At 24.0% G+C, this 21,582-nt stretch overlaps 4 protein-coding genes across 5 annotated transcripts; 1 reads left to right on the top strand and 3 right to left on the bottom strand.

Moving 5' to 3' along the window:
• Positions 1–8: 8 nt before the first annotated feature.
• Positions 9–3,048, bottom strand: LOC112683126 (GATOR complex protein NPRL2-like; the record flags this gene model as incomplete). The annotated part of the gene is made up of 7 exons (XM_025554023.1): positions 2,777–3,048; positions 1,572–1,663; positions 1,332–1,488; positions 975–1,104; positions 672–805; positions 466–563; positions 9–348 (listed from the first exon to the last, which is right to left on the bottom strand). Coding segments are annotated over exons 1-7 (1,032 nt in total), but the record flags the coding sequence as incomplete, so codon positions are not given.
• A 1,560-nt stretch (positions 3,049–4,608) lies between these two features.
• Positions 4,609–9,752, bottom strand: LOC112682882 (casein kinase II subunit beta). The gene is made up of 6 exons (XM_025553647.1): positions 9,634–9,752; positions 9,312–9,387; positions 9,144–9,246; positions 7,207–7,398; positions 6,103–6,292; positions 4,609–4,853 (listed from the first exon to the last, which is right to left on the bottom strand). The coding sequence occupies exons 2-6, from the start codon at positions 9,381–9,383 to the stop codon at positions 4,748–4,750; spliced, it is 663 nt and encodes a 220-aa protein (XP_025409432.1). The 5' UTR covers positions 9,384–9,387; positions 9,634–9,752; the 3' UTR covers positions 4,609–4,747.
• Positions 9,753–9,900: 148 nt separating this feature from the next.
• Positions 9,901–17,502, top strand: LOC112682859 (protein vav). The gene is made up of 18 exons (XM_025553613.1): positions 9,901–10,421; positions 11,728–11,903; positions 11,974–12,039; positions 12,277–12,418; positions 12,824–12,997; positions 13,057–13,260; positions 13,522–13,641; positions 13,715–13,831; positions 13,962–14,077; positions 14,200–14,248; positions 14,682–14,902; positions 15,419–15,536; positions 15,623–15,781; positions 16,230–16,285; positions 16,687–16,818; positions 16,939–17,088; positions 17,155–17,323; positions 17,410–17,502. The coding sequence occupies exons 1-18, from the start codon at positions 10,212–10,214 to the stop codon at positions 17,449–17,451; spliced, it is 2,421 nt and encodes an 806-aa protein (XP_025409398.1). The 5' UTR covers positions 9,901–10,211; the 3' UTR covers positions 17,452–17,502.
• LOC112682867 (torsin-1A) lies at positions 17,448–21,336 on the bottom strand. 2 transcript variants are annotated; one of them, XM_025553627.1, is made up of 6 exons: positions 20,976–21,336; positions 20,121–20,392; positions 19,179–19,324; positions 18,945–19,093; positions 18,289–18,433; positions 17,448–17,574 (listed from the first exon to the last, which is right to left on the bottom strand). In XM_025553627.1, the coding sequence occupies exons 1-6, from the start codon at positions 21,163–21,165 to the stop codon at positions 17,472–17,474; spliced, it is 1,005 nt and encodes a 334-aa protein (XP_025409412.1). In that variant the 5' UTR covers positions 21,166–21,336; the 3' UTR covers positions 17,448–17,471. The 2 variants fall into 2 exon arrangements, with proteins under 2 accessions (XP_025409412.1, XP_025409420.1); XM_025553635.1 differs by having other exon boundaries at positions 19,179–19,249.
• Positions 21,337–21,582: the final 246 nt, after the last annotated feature.

The following is a 21,582-nucleotide window of genomic DNA, read 5'->3' as shown; positions in this document are numbered from 1 at the left end:
CCCATGTAGGTTTTTTCTACATCACTTTCCTTTAATACCACAGGGTGCTTTTTCACTTGACGAATATAGCCATTAGCAAGACCATAAAGCACCAAATTCCTTTCATCGATATTCAATGAGACTGGATTGAACCTTTGACAGATATCAATATAACGTGATCCATATCTCATTGCAGCAAACATATTAAATATATCTTTGAATGTAGCTTTTGGTCCGTTTGGACGTGATATAGCATCTACTACTTCTTCATAACGACTCATAGTTCTTGCAAGTTGACTAATTTTAGTTGTACATACATACATATTACTATAACGAAATAAGTCTATCAATGAAATAGCATTACAGTAACTAAAACAAAAAAAAAATATAATATATTTAATCACAATTCAATATTTAATTAAAATTTAAAAGAAAAACTTTTAAAAAAAAATTTTAAAGTAAGAGTAAATAAATAAAATGTGTTACACAAGGTTTTGAATACAAGCAGTCACCATTTCAATATCCAATTTAGCAAGTTTGGCAATTTTGCAAACATGATTAACTCCATCAATAAATGGTGCTACCTATTAAACACACATTGTTTATTTGTTAACAATAATATTAACATAAATGTTATGTGTGGTAATATTACAGTAAATTATAAAATTAAAAAATAATGATTTCACACTAACTTGTCTGGTAGTTAAATCCCACTGATCTTCTAAAAGATTTATTGGAGACACTAGTAAGGGAACATCGAAATCTGATGGAGTAGGTGGATTACGAGAAACTTCAATAACATTCAAATAAACAATTGTATTTCGAGCTAAATAAAATTATAACTACTATAAATATAATTTTTAATTGTTTGTGATATTTCAAAAATGATTTATTTTATAAATGTTTTTCATAGTTCTATTGAATTAATACAGATAGCGTATAAACATTTTCCTATATAAAATTAAAATAATAGTAAAAATTACTACAAATAATACCTGTTAAAACACATTTTTTGTACATATTTATATCATTCATAACTTTAGTCAATAGGCACAATAAATGTTCTTGAGTCTCAGCTGATTGATCACTTTTGGAAAGAAAATTATCTTCTATTTCTAAGTTTGTCTGTAGAACAATACAAAAACTAATAAGTTAATAATTGAGTAATTGGTACTAGCAAAAATAATTGTTTATAATATGGGAGAGAAAAAAAGTAAGTACATCATTATGGACAAAGTGGTAAAATAAAAATATTATTAATTTAATTAAAATATTTATAGATAAACCCATACCATAAAGTTACAACCATTCATTGTGCATACTATTAAATAATATATAATAAATCTACGTACTAAAAATGCTGTTAATTTTTTTACAATTGGCTCATAGTGTAATGTATGCGAGTTATATTCACAAACAAAACATAAATTAAAATAATATGCATTACGAAGATATTTTTGGTCGCTAATTTGAACTGGATAACCCAAAATTTTTGTATCACTTGCTGTTCTAAAAAATGGTTACAATCACACAATAAATTATACTATTAAAATGCTGAGTTAAAATAAAATAATAGTTTTATATACGCTCACATAGTAATAATACATCTTTGCAGTTGACCTTTTGGTATAATATACACGCTGACTGTTTCAAACAAGTCTTTGCTTATAAAGTCTTTGGGAACCTATACATGTATATTATTAAGTATTTGTTAATATATATATTTTATTCCAGCCAATTTTCTTAGAAAAATAACATATAATTATAATATTAAATTTTTATTAAACAACTTGCAAATAAAAACTAGAATTTAACAAAAAAAATGTATATATACTTGTTGAATAGTCAGTGGAACCGAAAACATATGGCACGTGAGGTAAATACCCCAGAACTTTTTTAGGTGGTGGGTGCATAAGTGACTTAATGAGTGCTAGATATATTATTGCTATTATTGTACGATAAAATGCTCTACATATATATTAATAATATAGTAAAATAATATATATAATAACAGAGAAATTCAAACATAAGAAATATTAAGACCTGATTCAGAATGATGATAGTAATCTTACACTCACATTTTTTAAACAAATGAGTATCTTTAAACTAATATACTTCAATATTTTACTTCAAATAAACAGAAACAAAATTACATACCGAAATAAACAAATAGTATCCATAGTAGAGCTCTGCATAGGCCGATTTTTTTAAGCCCAGCCCAATCCATATTCTGACATAAAAAACCCGGCTCATTAGAGTCCTTCACTATTATAATTTATGAAATCTAATCCATCCTAAACTTAAAACTGTACAATGAAGCCCAATCTGTCCGATGAAGGATTATGATGACTATTTCCAATAAAGATCAAGTATTTGTATTGTTTATACTTAATAGCTTATAGTGCTTGAACATGTTGTGTAATACATATTGAATTAATAAATTTAAAAATAGCCAGGGCTGGGCTAATCTGGCCCATGCAATGCTCTAACCCATAGTAAATATAATTTATTTGAACATCCAATAAGATAGAAAACCGTTAGTATTAACCAACGAAACCTACTTTTTAAGTTTTTAAGCAAAAATTCAAATAAATGCAATGGTTTCTAATTATGAGTAACAAGCTAAACACTGTAAATAACAAGAGACAACAGTAATTCAGTGGTTAACTTACACCACCTAAAAAAATTTTTTTAACGAAAATAATAACAAAACAATAAGTTATATAATATGAGAGTTTCCCTTATCATACCAGCACTTAAAGAAATATTTTCTACAAAATATTAAAACAATGTTTACCTGGCATAATATTTTTGGTCCAGCAGTGTGATGAAAGTGACAAATAAAAATGCATTTTATAGGATTATCATAAGAATCCATTGATATTGTCTAAAATGAAAACGAAAAACATGGACCACCAAAAATTATTGATAGGTTTTTTTTTTTTTTTAACAGTAAATCAGGAATCGTATAAGTTTAATAAATAATGGCAATACCAAATGTTTACGTGTGTCGTAACTATCTAACTTCAACTTTTACGCGGTATTTATTATATAATATAATCTTTTTTCACACAATATGTTAATAGATAAGAAAAAAAAATGCTAGTCAGTGATAAAAATATTGAAGTTAACTAAAAACAAATAAAACATTTAAAAAAATGTAAAATATTTTTTTTAGATCAATATTGTTTGTCACGATGGATAACTCAATTTTTATAATTTTTACTTCATTATAGGGTTGTCAAATAGAGGTATTTTGTTTTTTTTACTAATTTTTACTAACCTAACCTAACCAGCCGTTCATCCTAAGGAATTAGTTAATTATGGTAAATCTTAAATTTCTACCACTACCGAAGTCTGTGGATCATGGGTCACCAAATGGCGGCCCGTAGGCCGCATACGCCCGCGAATAAATTTTATCCGACCCGCTGACAAAAAATAAAAACAAATTACGACAACATTCTATGTTTATAATATTTATAATTAATTAATGTAATTAATTATGTTCTTAATGTTTAAAAACAATATTAAATAATAAATTATATAAATAATGTTCTCATTACATCCAATTTTAAAATAATATCTATTGAAAATATGTACTTAAAATTTTAACAGTCGCGAAAAATTTTCAGATTCCTAATGTGGCCCTTCAAAAATATTAATTAGGGACAACTGCATGTAGACAATTTAAATTTTGTAGGAATGCAAACACCAATTTTTTTTCTTTTTTAAATTACAATTTATTGTTATTGCTTTCTTTTAAGACCACATAATTTAAGAATTCTATAATCAATATTTTTCAACAACCATTTATAGTTGAAAACTTAAAAATATAATTATTTTTAACAATCCCTAATAGTTATTAATGATTGATAAATCAAAACATTATAAGTGTAGTAGAAATTATAACACAAAATTATTTTACATTTATAAATTGTGAAATATTTTAAGCTTACACATCATATACTGGGTATGATACTATAATTTTAATTTGTTAAATACAATTGATGAAGAAGTGTTTTCCATTAATTTATTGGTATTCAACATAAAAACATTTGTTTTTATCTCCGACAGACATTGATATAAAAATTATATTGATTTATATTATGTAAATATGCTTTTAAAATTAAAAAAAATGCTGTGTAATATCTGAAATAATAAGATATATTAAAAATGTTATACATAAAAAATTGCTTTTAAAGAAATTATATGTACATACTAAATTAATAATTATTTTAAATACATTTCAAAATAAAACATTTTGTATTAATTTATGAAAGATAAATCATTTAACTACATAAATATATAAGAATATGAGTATATACGGCAATCTTATATAATGATTTTATTGGAAAATATGATCTATTCAATTTATTTTATTTATTAATTGTTTACTTGTCTAGAGATTCAATCAATTTTTTTTATATTTTTGTTTGGCACAAAACTATAGAACTTTGTTTATTGTAAATAAATCTGATAAAATAAATATAAATGGTAGTAAAAAAAAAATGTTTTAAGATGCCAATAATTCTAGATTTTCAAACACAATTTGAGTTGTCTTCTAAAGTAAATGAACTAAATTGGAATTGCAAAAATTATCACTATATACAATTGTGAAAACAAATTACATAAATTTATAAATATAATTTATTAATATAGTATACAGCCAACAGCTGATGAAAATTGTAACTGAAATTATCTTTTATTTTGTTAATCTAGTATTTTTTAAGAATAATAAAAATGTGGATACATTTTCCATTAATACATATTAACGTTTTCCGTTAAAGCTAGTCAGTCTGAGTGGTGTTTTGACATTAGCTGCTGCTTGTTGTTGTATTTGATAGGCCAGACCATGTATCTTGAAACCATATAGTCTAGAAAACAATTATTATATAATTACTTAAATGAAAATTATAAACACAATCATACTAGTTCATATAAAAATTATATACATATATCATTCAATGTATCATAAATTCATAGTAATACAAAAACATATACATAATATATTTTTTCAAATAATATTAAAACCTTAAATATTTTAGACAATAACAAATCTAAACCTATAATTATATGAATAAAACTAATTGATCGATGCGTTTAAAATATAGTTAATTTGTTAATTTAAATTTATTATTATTTAATTAATGTATGATGCATAGATGGTTTAGAATATTAAAATTAAATACAAATTTACATTAGACAAAATTGAGTTCTAAGTAATAATATGTACCACTTTTAATCTATGTATAAAATTGTGAAAATGGAAAAGTTGGCATGCATATTATCTGAAACTACTAAGAAGATTATTTTGATTTTTTTTATAAGTGAAACAGTATATTGCGGAACAAGTTTAAGTTTTCAATTTTATAAGTTAATTGAATAAATTTTAGAAATGTTTATTTTCCATTACTGCAACGATGAGGAGCAAAAAAAAAAAATTTTGCTAGGGTTTTATGTTAAAACTGTCAGTTAGACCACCACTGAGTAGCTAAATAAAAAACCAAAAAGTTAGTTTTTAACTATACCAGCCAGCAAAAGACTTGCTGCCAGTCCTAAGCCTGCGTTATAGAGATGTCATTTGTGAATAAATGGTTCTTATTGAACTAATCACACTTCTTTATATAATAAATATTAAATTTTTATATCAAAATGGAATAATTGATATTTTAATGTACATAATATATAAAATTAAATTTAAAAATTTAGTATGTACATCAGTTCTGTTATAATACTCAAAATAAATCATTTAAGTGTTATTAATCTAGTTTAAAATATAACTATTTTCCTTTAATAACCTTATATATGTCATTAATTTGCACCTCAAGTGCAACACTATGAATTAAAAGCAATTATTTTACTAAATTATTTTTTTACAAGAATACTACATCAAACAATAAACAGATTTTATTATATATGTAATATTTAAATTTAAATTTATCATTATGAGATTCCATAACAAATGTTAGAAATTCAAATTGATATACATTATTACTAATGAAAAGTTAAGAGGTATTTAAACTAAATTTACACAAAATTTTGTAGGTAAATTTTAACACTGATTAAGAGCTAAATATTAGTAATAATTTAAAACTGATAGTAGTTGTAACTTGTAACACTTACCTAGGCACAAACTGATTACCAGGTCTTGGTGGTCTGTATTCTGGATGTACCATAAACAACATATGAGGAAAACCTGTTCCAAAATAGGCACCGTCAGTATGATGATGACGAGATGATTTTGGTGTATACACATCCATACATTTAGGGCAGTATAACTTAACCATTGCTTCGCCAGGGACATCTGATAAACCTATATAAATATATGTCCGTAATATAGTATTAAATATAGTAATATACTTATAACTATCACCTCTAATCAGAGGCATACCTAAGGGGGGGTTTTCAGGTCCGGACCCCCATTTCTACATTCTCAATGATTTAATAGTAAATAGTATATAGTGTATTTTAATTTCCTATTATCTTCAATATACAAAGTTAATAGATTATATAATATACCTATAACATATAAACCATGTTTAATTTATACTACATTTTTAATATTATTTATTATTGTTAATTAAATAATGTATTTTTTTATAACATTTTACTACCAAATAAAAATTGATTTCAAATTATAGTACCTACCTATTATAGTAAACCTTTGTGCAGAATATGTGTAATGTGTGTATAACTATTGTGATTATTACTATAGTTATTAACAGCCATTTGTTGGTATTGAATTTAACTATAATTATAATTAGAGAACAAATAAAATAAAAACTTTAACCCTCCCCTTCCCTAAGAAAATTCCTGAATACGCCCCTGCCACTAATTGATCAGTCATTAAAAAAAAAAAAGTATATGAAAAATACATCAAAAGGAAAGATGAAATATTATTGACTTTATAGGAAAAATATAAAATTAATAAGATTAAAGATTTATACATAGTAGTATTATGCATATACTAAAAACAATATAAAAGGAAAATTAAATAATATAAGTCTGAATAAAAATTCAAATATTTTTTTAATTTAAGTAATTAAAATAATTTTCTAATAAATATTTATAGGTTTTCTAATTATACTTTTTACAAAAATATTTATTTTTAAGTTTCAACAGATATATCTTCAAATTATAGAACTAATCTTTTTGTAGAGATAATATAATAAAATACTATATAAGTATGATATATATTATTCAATGAGTGATCCATTTAATACTAACCTATTGGGAGCATTGGTGAATTTTCACAATATACTCTTGGACAGTGTCCAAAATCACCAGTTTGATATTTCTCAATCATTTGAGCAATACCACGATTTGTCAATATGTAACGAGCGTGTATTAGACCATACAACATTTCAGCAGCCTGTTCAATCAAGTCTGAATGATTAGGATTGTCATCCAGGTCATCATCTATTAATAAAAAGTAAGTAAACATAATAATATAGATATATTATTTAAATACATTTAGTAGTCATATAATAGCTCTGATCTTATGGAGAACTACATTTTTTTAATGTCATATTGTAGAACTATTGAAAACAGCTTTTACTTCACTCTAGAAATATAATTATGCACTGGATATTTTTCATACCGATATTTTCAAATTTTGTAAAGTTATGCAATTAATATTGAAATACTACATTGGAATTATTTTATTATGATAAAATTATACCACTGCAAAAATTATTATTAAAAAAAAATTGTATTTAAAATGAAAGGATTATACATATGGATAAGTTATTTAAAGAACTTAGAGTTGGTATGTTACATGACCTGTATCCTAAAGATGCAGATATGGTTGGAAATGAAGAAGCTAGTTTATGCACACTACAAACTAAGACTGTTTTATACAACTATATTTATTCTATACTCATTGTATTATAAAAAAAAATAATTTATCAGTGTTAGATATATTGATTTGTGTTGTCGTTTACTATAGTGAATATTATGTTATATTAAACTATTAAGAACCATGACAAAATTAAAAACTTCTAAGGGAAGTTCTTCTTACATAAAACGTTTTATGAAATATTTAATAAATAATTTATTTAGATAATTATGGACAGTTAAAGGTAGTTTATTTATTTATGTATATTGGACGGAAATGACCCAATAATGTAAAGTAATTATACGATCAACATGTTTAAAAAAATAAATAATAATAATTAGAACAAAATTACATTTATAATTATGATAATAATATTACAAGTATTTCTAATATTATAAATAAAGTACACTGAATATTTATTTTAATATGTACAATACATTTTGTTTGACTGTTGATAGTAAATTAAATACAAATAATATCAATATTTAACAAATTAACAGAACACATTAAGCAATATGATGATAAATGGAGTGCATAATTAGAAGTGGTGTTCTATCTATTGATATGAGAAGGAACATGGAAATTTAATTTTTATAATAATTCAGGACTATCAACATTATATAATTCATTATAAAGAAAATTTAAATCAAGCTTTTTTTATTACCTTTAAAGAACGGAAGTAAATAATATAGTAAGTAATATCAGTAAATGGATATAAGAACAATAAATTATGTTGTATGTATATAATAAGGAATTATTATTATATAATAATAATTAATAAGGAAACATCAAATACAAATACTTCCATAAAAGTATCATATAAGATAAGATAATAGTATCAGGAGTATATAGAAACCTACACAATTTAAGATTTTTCCTATTTTAGAATGTTACAATTCTAGTTCAACAAAAATCAATTTTAATTTCACCCCATCATACTAGATATTTTAAATTTTATATCCAATGTTCTAAAATTGGAAATCAATTATTAGAAAAAATATCAAAACATATGAGATTATTCTACTAAGATCTTTCATGTGTCCAAAAAGTATAAACTAACTATAAATCTATTTAGTAATTTTTAACTAAAATTGTATAGTTGTTATCAAATAAGATCGAAGATATTTAAACTGTGAGGCTATACAAGCTTGGAGAAATAAATAATAATTTCTAATATAAAATTTTTATTTAAATCATTTTTTCAAATACATATATAAATACTATAGGTAATGGATAAATATTACATCATTTAGTTGTCAAAGACCTATTGAGTATCAGCTATTTTCTCATACATATGTCAACATTATTAATTCTTAAACATGCAAACCTGGTTCAAGATCCAAGATCATATCTAAAGCTTGTCTATAATGAGGCACTTGTTCATTAAGTCCTGTCAAATTAAATTTGTCTTGAATGTAGTCTTCATCAACCTATTGAAATATTAGTAATTATTTGACAAATACTTTGATCGATGGAAAACAGAATAGATACTAACCTCGCAGAAAAACTCATTTCCACGTAGTCCACAGAACCATGAGATCCAAGAAACTTCTTCGGAACTACTCATCCTCCTAGTGTAAAATTATAAACTTGTAATAGATATCTATTGAAATAGGCTAAATACTGGATTGGAAATCGTAATTAAAATGACGCACTGAAAAATTATCTTACCAAGGCATCGGTTTCATGGGATGATAACGCGTTTAAGGAAATATATAATACATGTAATTGACATTAACACGAATACACGATGCGTTTCAAACGAATTTCCAATACGTACTTAAGTATAATGCTATTATTCGGGTAAACTGACTTACCTTCGTTTACTTGGGCTAGCCACGCTTTTACGTTGAACACAATTACTAAAATCTGTGATGGATATGAACAAATTATTTTTTATTCAATACGACTTAAATCTATATCATTAAATAAAATCTACAGTAATGGATAAAAGGTATAAAATGGATAAGAAATTTGGTGTGGAAAAGAAATCACGGAATAGCAATAAAGCGGACATGATACACAGTGTGACCGCCTTAAGGTTTATCGATTTTTTTATATTCTCTTTGGTTCTCTCGCTCGATGTTACACTGTCCAGCAGAATGTATCCTATCATTCGTCGTTCATCCGTGTATTATCAGTAGAAAATTACGTATCAAAAAATACCTAAATAGAATGAAAACAAACATTCAACAGGTTGATTGTTAGTTATTGTCGTTAGTGAATCGAAAGTATATCTGTGACGTCGGTCGTCATTCCGTCAGTATTATACCCGCGGTACGATCATCAAATCATTGTGTTTTTCCAGCCGTATTTGGCCCGCATTCGTTTTCGCTGTTGATTTCTAGAATGCGCATCCCTTCGTATATCGTCGCGTTACACTAAAAAAGCCGCCATGGCTAACGGTGGTTGGCGCGAGTGCGCAAACTGGTTGACAAGGTGTGGCGCGATCAGGGCCGAGCACAAAGTCAACTGGCCAGAATCCACCATCGACGATTTGGCTCACACACTTAGGGACGGAGTAATTTTGTGCAATCTTCTGAACATTCTTGAACCGGGATGTCTTGGGACCAAGGACATAAACCAAAAGCCACAAATGGCCCAAGTAATTATTCATACTGATCGTTCACCTAATGGGAAGATATTAATAATGTTATACATCATGCTCTATTTTGAAGATAATTATTATCTTTTGAAGAATTAATTTATGTTCATAATTTTTCTTTGCTATCTTCATTGTGCTTCAGGAATCGCTTTTTTTTATTTATTCAATAATGGACTCTTCGGATTTACTTTTTCCTTAATACCCATGAGTTTTTCTTATTTTATGTATATCATAGACCATTTTTAAATACTGATTCTTGAATTACATTATGATATATTTGATGAATAAGAAATGCATTTTTTTAAATTCTACTTGTACATTACATTTTAAAATTGATATACATTTATTATTCAAAACTTTATATAATATTTATAAATTATTTTTAGAATTAATAATCAGTCAAATATTAAGTTTGATTAAAAATAAATCTAGGTACCTCTATAATCTGTGATGAATTTAAAACTTTTTATTATTTATTGATTATTATTATTTTGATTAATATAGCAAGTTATAATGAATTTAATTTTCTTTAATGTATAAAAATATTATATACTTAAGATTATTATAAAGATTTATTATAAGATTTATTATATTTAATATAATATAAATTAATAACAAAAATAACCAAAAATTTGTAGGTTACTAGTATTTATTTACTTTTAATTACTGATTTCTACTAAAAATATTATAAAAAAAAACCATAATTTTGTCATTTACAATATGTAAATAACTTGTGATTCCTTTGGAAAAATGTTTTAAGAATAATTATAGATTATTAAAATGCAATTAATAATTAAATAGAATTATCCGAAATATATTTTAAAGATTTATGATTATATTTAATACTTACCTTTAATAACATATACATTAGATGTATATTATGTATATTACATGTACATTAACATATACATTTTAACATTGTAGATACAACTTTCAGTTTTTTTCTTCACCAAGTAATTTAAATTTCAAATTATTTTATCTTTTATCGTATTCTAAGAACAAGTAGCTGACAATTTTTCTCCTTTATATTATAATTCCGCTATTTGTTTAACATGTTAAAACAACTGAAAAATGGAATATTTATGACTTAAATTTCAACGATTGCTGCAATGTAAAATTAACTATGTAAATTAATTGTTTTGTTCTAAATTCATTTTAATGGTTTAATCTATATGTTTGTGTAGCATAATATGTTAGAACCACTTTGGTACTCAGCTAATTGTAAATTAATAAAAATTGTTGACAATATGGGAGCTAGTAAATTTATGAGAAATAAAATAAGTTTATGTAAATTTTTGTTTATTAGTTCTTATGTTTACGAAACATAAAAACATTCCTACAAGTATGTCAAGAAGTGTTTGATGTTAAAGAATATGATATGTTTGATCCTATTGAATTGTTTGAACTGTCTGATTTTTTCAAAGTTATTCGAACATTATCAATTCTGTCACAAACTCCAAAGTTACAAAGACTTCATATATCGTAAGTATTTCAATTATTTGTGAATGAATTTGCATTTAAAAATTAAAAAAATTGTATTCATTGATTGCAGAGGATTTATTGTTACCAAGCCTCGAACAATATCACAAGAAGATATATACAGAAACATAAATTCATTGTAATTTATATTAATTTAAATATTGTATATGGTTATGGGTACTGGGTACTGTTTTATATTATTAATTTAAATAAAATTGGTAACTAATAGAGTTGATTAATAATTAAAAATATTTTAAGAATTAATAAAAATATAGTCTATTTTACTTGTACACATTAGTATTAGTATTAGTACCCATTATTTATGATTATTTAATGTTGTAATACAGTCATTTAAAATGATTAATACATTTTTTAGAGACCTGGTGTCATCAAGAAGTGCTTTATTAGATTCTTTTCATGAAAATGAATATACCAGCTATGATACTTATATTCGAAATGAAGAAATTTATCATGATTTATGTGCAATTGATAATCCACATTCTATATCTATCTCAGAGGTAAATCATTATTTAATATTGCATACTTAGTATTTATGACACATAAGTATTTACATTAAAATAAAATAAAATAAAAAAATTAAAAATTATTTAAAATAAATCAAATGCTGGAATATAACAAAATATATTATGAATTTAATAAATTGTATAAGTAATGTATTATATTTTACTTTTATATTAAAAATGTATTAATAAATTACTTATTTTATTTGTCATTTTATAATATATTAATTTTCAATATTTTATTATTATATATTTTTAACTAACACTTAAAAATACAATACGATATAATCATAATAATCCATAGAATTTAATACCTCTTTTTAATTAATTATGTTTAATAAGATGGAATTTTAATTAATATTGATTTTATTAATGTTTGAAAATGTTTGTTATTTATTTTAGCATCCTATAATTGCACAACAAGCGATTGAAAAACGAGATTATGTAATAAATGAACTGGTCGAAACAGAAAAAAATTATGTTGATGTATTACAAACACTACTTAAATGCTTTATTAAACCATTATCAAAAATAATGAAAGATGATGACCTATGCACAATATTTAAAGGAATCAAAGTAATTATTAAACAGAATCACATTTTTATTTAATATACTAATTATCATAATATATTAAGGAACTTTATGAAGTACACAAAGATTTCCATCAAGACTTGATTAAATCATGTTCACAATATAGTACCTTAAGACTATCTGATGTTTTCCTTAATTGGAAGGATAAATTTTTAATTTATGCAGATTACTGTGCTAATCTCACGAGAAGTCAAGACCGAATACAAGAGCTTTGTAACCAAAATGAACATATCCATAGAGAAGTTAATGTACGTTAATAAATACAAACTATAATATAATTATTTTCAAGTTCAAATACACATTTTCTTTATTACTTTTTTTTTACTCAACTTCATTTTTTTTTTATGTTGGTTAAAAATAATTTTTTTTTTATATTATTTTAAATATTCAACTTAACTTCTTACTTGTTATAAATAGTTATTTTATTTTTAATTATCATTTTCCATCTAACATTTATAATGTATAATACATTTATTTAAATAGTTATTAAAATCTATACATTTTAATAGCGTTGTCAAGAAGAAGCTAATAATGGAAAATTTCAATTGCGAGACATTTTGTCTGTACCCATGCAAAGGATACTTAAATACCACTTATTATTGGACAAATTAATTCATGACACTGTAGAGGTATAATGTTTAATCAGTACATTTAATGTTTCAATGTATTTATTGTAAAATAAAATGTTAATAAAAATAACAGACACATAGAGATCTACCAGGTTTAAAATGGGCTAAAGAATGTATGGTAGACATTGCTCAGTATATAAATGAAGTCAAGAGAGATAATGATACACTGCACATAATAAATGACGTTCAGGTATGTTACATTTATAAAAATAAATAAAATACAATAGTTAACTGATAATTATATGTATAAAACTGTACTTAATTTTTAATTAGACTCCAAAATAACTAGTAATATTTTTTTTAATATTATAACTTTTTAGAAAAATATAGTTGATTGGGAAATTGCTGGAATGCAACCATTGAAAAACTATGGCCATTTAATTTTTGATGGTGAACTAAAAATAAAAGCAAATAACGATCAAAAATTAAAACCAAGGTAGTTTTATTGATGTCTTAATTTATATATTAGAAGGTTGCTTTTAGTCATTACGCATGGTAGTGTTTTTAGCATTTATGATTTACTTTGCTTTTATTTAGCTATTTAATTTATTTTTGTAGATATGTCTTCATTTTTGACCAAGTTATGTTGATGTGCAAATCAATTAGAGTAAGTTAAATTTTTAATGTATTATATTTGTTTAGATTTGATATACACGTAAAATATTATTGCTTATCGTTGAATTATAATTTTATTTTTCTTAATTTAACATTATTGAAGACAAGTATTTTATTTATATATATTTTCATGTATGTACTTTTTTTTATCAATTTAAAATTAAAGCAAATTATTAATTTATTTTTAATTAAAAAAAAACACATTAGAAATAAAGCACATTTTTTTATATTCAAACAATTATTAGTTAGAAATGTGTTAAAAAGATATTGAATAAAAAAAAATATTTAAAATATATTCTTATCATACGTGATTGTTTCATTAGTATATCTTAATTAATGTTGAATATAAAAATAAATTTGAATCATTTTAAGAAGTATGAATTTAGAATTGTTTCATTCAATGATTTTTATTCTGTTCAATTTAGTTCATTGGTTTTCAATGTGAACAGTATTCTTATAAGCAGTCAATTATTATATCACAATATCAACTTGAAGATTGTATTTCTCGCAAATTCTTATCTAGAGAAAATCGATGGTCCCATCAATTTAATATGGTTCCCAAAAAAGCAGAAAATCCTGTATACACATTTTACGCTAGGTCTGGCGATCAAAAGAAGAAATGGATTAAAGCTATACAAGATGCTATGTAAGACAACTAATATTGTATATTACCTATATATATTAAGTAATGGATTTCTTTAAATAAGTAAACTATTCTTAATATTTTTATTCAATACATAACTGTTAAATTTCGCTTTAAATTGATTGGTATTTTATTTAAGTATTATATATGAATATTAAAGTGAAGAGAAAATATATTAAATAAAAATTACTTCATAGAATTTACTTAATACTAGTAATACTAGTCATAGTAAGTGTATAGATATCATAAGTGTTTCAGGCTATCATTCTACTTTCAAATATTAGATCATATAATAAAAAAAATTTAAACTAAATTTTATTTAGGACATTTATGTAAATTTTCTATACCAATTCATATATTTTGAATACTCATGATAATTTATTTTCTTCAACATTTTCTGCATTTTATGTATTATAATGCTATTACCTACAGTGTACATACATCTTGAGTTGTAATATTATTATATAAATTGGAACATATATAAGCATATCATTTATAATAGGAATAATTACATTTCAGGGATAATATTGAACCATCAGTATGCAATTTAACAAATCACAAACTAACAATGTATACTTTTGATAAACCAACGGTGTGTTATAATTGCTCAAAATACTTGAAGGGCTGTATATTCCAGGTAAAATAAATTGTTTTTAGTATTATAATTTAAGGTTATGATGTGTATAAAAAAAAAAAAAATGGAAATAAATGTATGTATTGTAGGGTTACAAATGCGAAGAGTGTTTTATCAGTGTACATAAATCATGCATACAAGAATCAGGACAATGTGGCTTAGTCAGTCCACAATCAACTACCACTCAAAATACAATGTTTTCCAATCGATTTTCAGCTGATGTTACCAGTTTTAATCAACGCCATAGAGTATGCAATTATTATTTTAATCTTTTAATACAAAAATAAAGTTTTAAAATTGCATAAGTAAAATAAAGATTAATAAAATATCTTTTCCATCATGAAACTCAATAATGCTATTCTCACTAAAACATGTTTAAATTGAAAACATTAGATTATATGAAATAAAAATAAGCCAAAATATACCATTGTCACTTTATTACTAAAATTATATATTTTCAAACTTAGCTTTTAGGTACAACAATTATAACTATATAACAATAAATTATTTTTTTGAAAAATAAATGTTTAAAAAATTTTAAATTGACAATTAATATTAATAGAAATTTTACATTTTTATCAGTGTATAAATCAATTATCAGAATTATTGTTTTAAATGTATTACCTAAGCTGGCTTACAAAAATAAAATTATACATATAAATATATAGTAGATACAAAAAATAATCTATTTTTCAGTCTCCTGATTGGACAAGAAATTGGTCAGACAATGATGCTTTAACCGAACATTTGTGGTAAGTATTACTTATAAATAATTACTAACAATATCTTCTTCTCATCTGCAATTTCCAGGATTTAAAAACACCAAGATCTAATATTAATTTGAAAAATATAAATCAGAAATTTTTTAAGAAATTATATATTTGAGTCACAATAAATGGTTGCAATTAATTTATATTTATTTTTCTAAATTTTCTGTAGAGCACTGATTATAAGATAGAAGGTTATAATAAATAAAAATTAAAAAATTGCTGTAATTTAACTATATTAATGTATTTTTATAAGTGGTTATTTTTGATGAGTTCTTACTATCAATAAGTTCTTAAAATTTATCTATAAAAAACTTATATTCAGCAGTTGAATATAAAAACAACATTACAATTTTAATTCCTATGTGTTTTAAATAATAATTCAGGTTCGTTGGAGAAATGGATAGAGATCGAGCAACATTTTTACTAGAAAGTGAATCTGATGGTACATATCTAGTAAGAATACGGCCACAAAGACCTACTAGACCTGTTGAAACTGTTTATGCTTTAAGTTTAAAGTAAATAATTATATAATTGCTTAAACATTATTTATTAAAATTACTAGTTTATTAATTGTTAGTTAATTGTTAATTAATTGTTAGTTAGTTAATTAATTGAATAAATGTTATAACTTTCAGATCCAATAAACAAGTTAAACATATGAAAATATGTGAACGGTTAGAAGATGGAATTAGTAGTTTTTATTTATCAAAAAAACGGTTTTTTCCTAATTTAGTTGAATTGGTTAACTTTTATGAACGAAATAGTTTAAGTGAAAATTTTAATGGGTATGTTTAATAAAAATAAAAATTTACATATTCATTAATGATAATATTTAACTGTTTTATTTATAGGTTGGATATTAAATTGAAAAGGCCTTTTTGCCGAATACTTGCTACAGCAAAGTATAATTTTTTTCCTACGGAATCTAACCAGTTGCCATTAAAAGCAGGATGTACATTGAAAATTTTAAGTAAAGAAGGAGATCAAAAAGGATGGTGGAAAGGACAAATTGGAGATAAAGTACTTAACTTATTTAATTATTACATTTTTCAGTTATTATTTAATGTTTAAAAACTATAAAACATACATCAATACCTTATTTTTAGATTGGATTTTTTCCAAAAGTATATGTACAAGAACATGCTTAATGTACTTCCAAATTGTGAACTTAATTCAAATGTGTTGTAACTAAAGCATTAATTCTCTTGCAACCAGAAGTAGAAAACAATGTTTCAGGTTTCGGGCCAAATGGAATCATCTGCAATATTTTACTGAAAAGTACATAATACATAATATACTAGTTATATTTTATAAAATAATTTATCTCATAAAACATAATTTATATTTTTAGTAAGTATTAACTATCCCAAACATTTATATCCTATTAAAATGTATAATATATATTATTTTAATCTTTTATTAATTAATTTAGAATATTGTATAACGGCACTTCTCAGACTGGGTTGCAACCCAGTGGTAAGTTCCAAATAAACTTTTTCTGAGTAGGAAAAAATGTTTAATTCATTAGGTTTATAACCTCTAAAGTATTATAATAACTAAAAATCATTTAACTTTCATCTTTTTTTTGTTCCGTTAAACCATGAAAAGATTTTTTGGATATATTTTGGGTTATAGTACTAATATGTCTGAGAAGCACTGGTGTACAGTATATATAAAAATAGTCATAGAATATGTTTTTGTGCTTCAAATTTAATTTACTGCTGTATTTATATATTTTTATACTATTTTAGTCATAATGTATACATAACCTGTATTATATATGAATATTTACCTAAATACAAACTTAATATAGTATTATGTGTAATTTTGCAATAAATAAATTATATTTTTAATTATAGAAATAAAATCCCTCATAGATTTTATTTCAATAAATTAATTAATGCTATAAAAATTTGTAACCAAATAAATTATGTACTATTAAAATATTACATCATTATATTTATGTGTTCTACTTATTTAATTACTTTATATTGTCGGAATCCATAGATTGATTTAATTGTCTCAACTCTGCATGAATACATTGTAAAACATGATTTTTTTCAAGTGGTAAAAATGGAATATAATGATCAATAATATGGGAATCTATCAAATGACTCTTCTTCAATCCTCCTGCTCACAAAATATTATGCATTAAAAACAATTAATTTGAAAAATTTTAACAGTATAAAATCAATTTTACTTAAAATTATATTATTAAACTTAAAATACATTATTTTTAACTTTTCATTTCCTAGTGGTTTTTATAAAAAGTTAAGAAATATTATTTATACAAGTTTTTGTATAAATACTATGAGGTTGGAAAATCTTTTTTGTCAATTCCAAGAGTAGATACACCATTAATTTGATAAAACTTAATAAAAATAATACATTTTTTAACATAAGTATTAAACAGATTTAAAAATTTTTTTTAAAGAGGGAAAAAAATAGTTGAATTAATAAAATTAATTTGATAGCATAATATTCTAGGCGTGCATGAGAATACAAGACAACTAATATTCTTTGATCCTCAATCTTTAGAGCTATTAACATATATGGATTTGATAATTTTATCCTTTACAATGTATTGAAAAGACAGTAAATAATCATTAATTAAAGAGGAATAGCAATAAATATAATTTACCTATTTCATTGAATGCAGATACTTGTAAGATTTTGTCAAAATCCTGAATTGTTAATTGATTTCGAGCATATCCTTTACGCCAATGATCTAAAGTTTTCTCTACTATAGCATCAGCACCAGCATTAGTTAAAAATATAAAAATTGAATTTCTGAAATATTAATAATTTTAATTTATTATTATTATATTGAAATTATAAGTACATTATTATAAGTTAATAAGTTAGTTATAAATACCTAGAATCAATTGATGTGTCATGATTTTCAAGAATAGGTATTATTATATCCAATACACCTATAGGTATATACTGAAGTTCATCAAAAACAAATAAATTTGTATTGCATGATTTTATAGCAGATATAATAGTGGCATGAAGTTTTAACTAAAATAAAACTATATTTAGTTTACTAAATATATCAAATAAATATATTGTGAACATTTTATAAAAAGACACTAAGTTACTTTTTTACTAATTGAATGTAATACATCATTTTTAGCAATGCTATGTTTAATCAGTTTACGAGGAAATATATTAGATAATGTTTTTTAAAAACCTAACTTTGAATAACATGTAATTTAGTGCCTGTTAATCAAATTACCAAAATATTATATATAAACTTAATAGTCAATAATTTTAAACATATAATCAACAATTATTTAACAATAAGATCTTTAAAACAAATAATTTTTTAAGTATCATAAATCAGGTCCGTACGCAAGGGAGTTTTGGGGATTCCAACCCTCCCCCTTTACAAATGAGAATCTTTTTACACATATTTTTACTAAGAATATACCTAGTCCTCATTCTATAAAAGTTAAAAACTGACTTGAAAGTTCATGCATAGTTATCTACTTTTGTTTAAACAGTGCCAATTTTTTTTTTAATATTCGTCCCTTTTCCACCTACTTTCTATTATTGTTGTTAATGCAGCCATCGATAGAACACATTTTCACTGACTAGTCAGTTCTTCAAACATTTGTTGATATTTATTGATAAAAATCCTGATATTATTGACCATAGATATTTCAACATGTAATTTTTTTACTGAATATATAACCTAACATAACATATATAATTTTGAACCCCTTGGCCGATTCTTGTGTACGGGCCTGTCATAGATAAAATACTATCTCAATATTATCGATTTTAAACTGTTATAGTAGTTTAAAATAGTTACCTTAAATGCAGTTGTTTCTGTGCCTAGTGGAAAATCGGAATGACTGTTTATTAGATAATATCGTAATTTTTTAACTTTGTTATCTCTAAACATATGACTAGCTATTAATTCAGAGATAAAATTTTTACCGGAACCTGTCCAGCCATGAAAAGTCATTACTAACGGTTTTTTGTTATACTTGATACGATTAGAATTGCCTTTTAAAGCAGACAAAATAATTTTTGATGCAAGATGTTGACCAAAAACTTTATTATTCATGTCTTTTTCGAGTTCTAAAATAAAGCAAAATATATTTTAGAAAAATGAAATTATCAGATTTTTTATTTTGATGATAAATAATATTCTTGTTTATTTGGTAAATTATCAAGAGGGTAAAATGCACTGATGTATGAGAAAAAAATAAATATATTAAACATCACATAGATATTATAGGTAGGTATTAATAAATGTATATTAATATATTTTAACAACCAAACATATAATAATCTTATTTGGTAATTGGTTATCATCAGGGCCAAACATAGGAAAACTTTGGGAGAAGGGTTGAAAACATGAACCATGTTGATAAATAACATGCTTCATTGCTTATTATATATTATATAATATACATATATATATATATATATATTTATGTATCGTATTTCCAAGTCTCATGAGAAACTTGGAAATAACTATTACATTTGTAGATAATTTTTTTTTTATAAAAATTCTTTTAGATATTCCAGGGGGGGGGGGTTAAATCTCTAATATGCATTCATTTAATTCAAACAGTATTAATAACTTACAAGTAAAATCAAAAATGTATTTGAAATTTAAATATAAAACAATAATGTATGACTTTTAAAATAAACTTACCTTGCAAATCAAACGTTTTGGGACATTTACTAAAAAATGGAATATTATCTTTAAAGAAGTATCCCGCAATTACAGTTCCAATTACAAGACTTCCCGTGATAGGATCTATAACCCCATTGACGCCGATTAACTGAAAAGTAATCAACCAACTCAAAACCAATAAAGACAAATATTTGCTTCCCAGCAACATAATCAATACAAGTGATCGGTTTAAAACTGTCTTAGCAATGCTACAACATTAGATTTATTCAACAATATGAAGATATTTACTGTTAAAACGTGTTAAAAAATGTAATAAAAAATAATGAAAACAATTGAGCCAAAATTTAACAGACTTTATACGTTATTATTACTATCTTGATCATATATAATTGTATATGATATAAGATTATTATTATTATTATTATTATTAGATAAGCAGTGCTTATCATGGTTTATAGATAACTTTCGTAATACGAAAACTATAGAGATATGCCGCAGACGGTGTTAGTGGTTGACTTCACCGTAGAACGCCGCTTCTCGTGACAAAAATGTGTTTTTAGACTGGAGATTTCGCACGACTATTTTTGTAGCTCAATTATAGCGCGAATAATCCGTGTAAACGAGT

Source organism: Sipha flava, unplaced genomic scaffold (assembly GCF_003268045.1).
Source record: "Sipha flava isolate LNK unplaced genomic scaffold, YSA_version1 104_pilon_pilon, whole genome shotgun sequence".
NCBI lineage: Eukaryota > Metazoa > Arthropoda > Insecta > Hemiptera > Aphididae > Sipha > Sipha flava.
The sequence above is the reverse complement of the archived record's forward strand: the minus strand, read 5'-3'. Positions and strand labels throughout refer to the sequence as shown.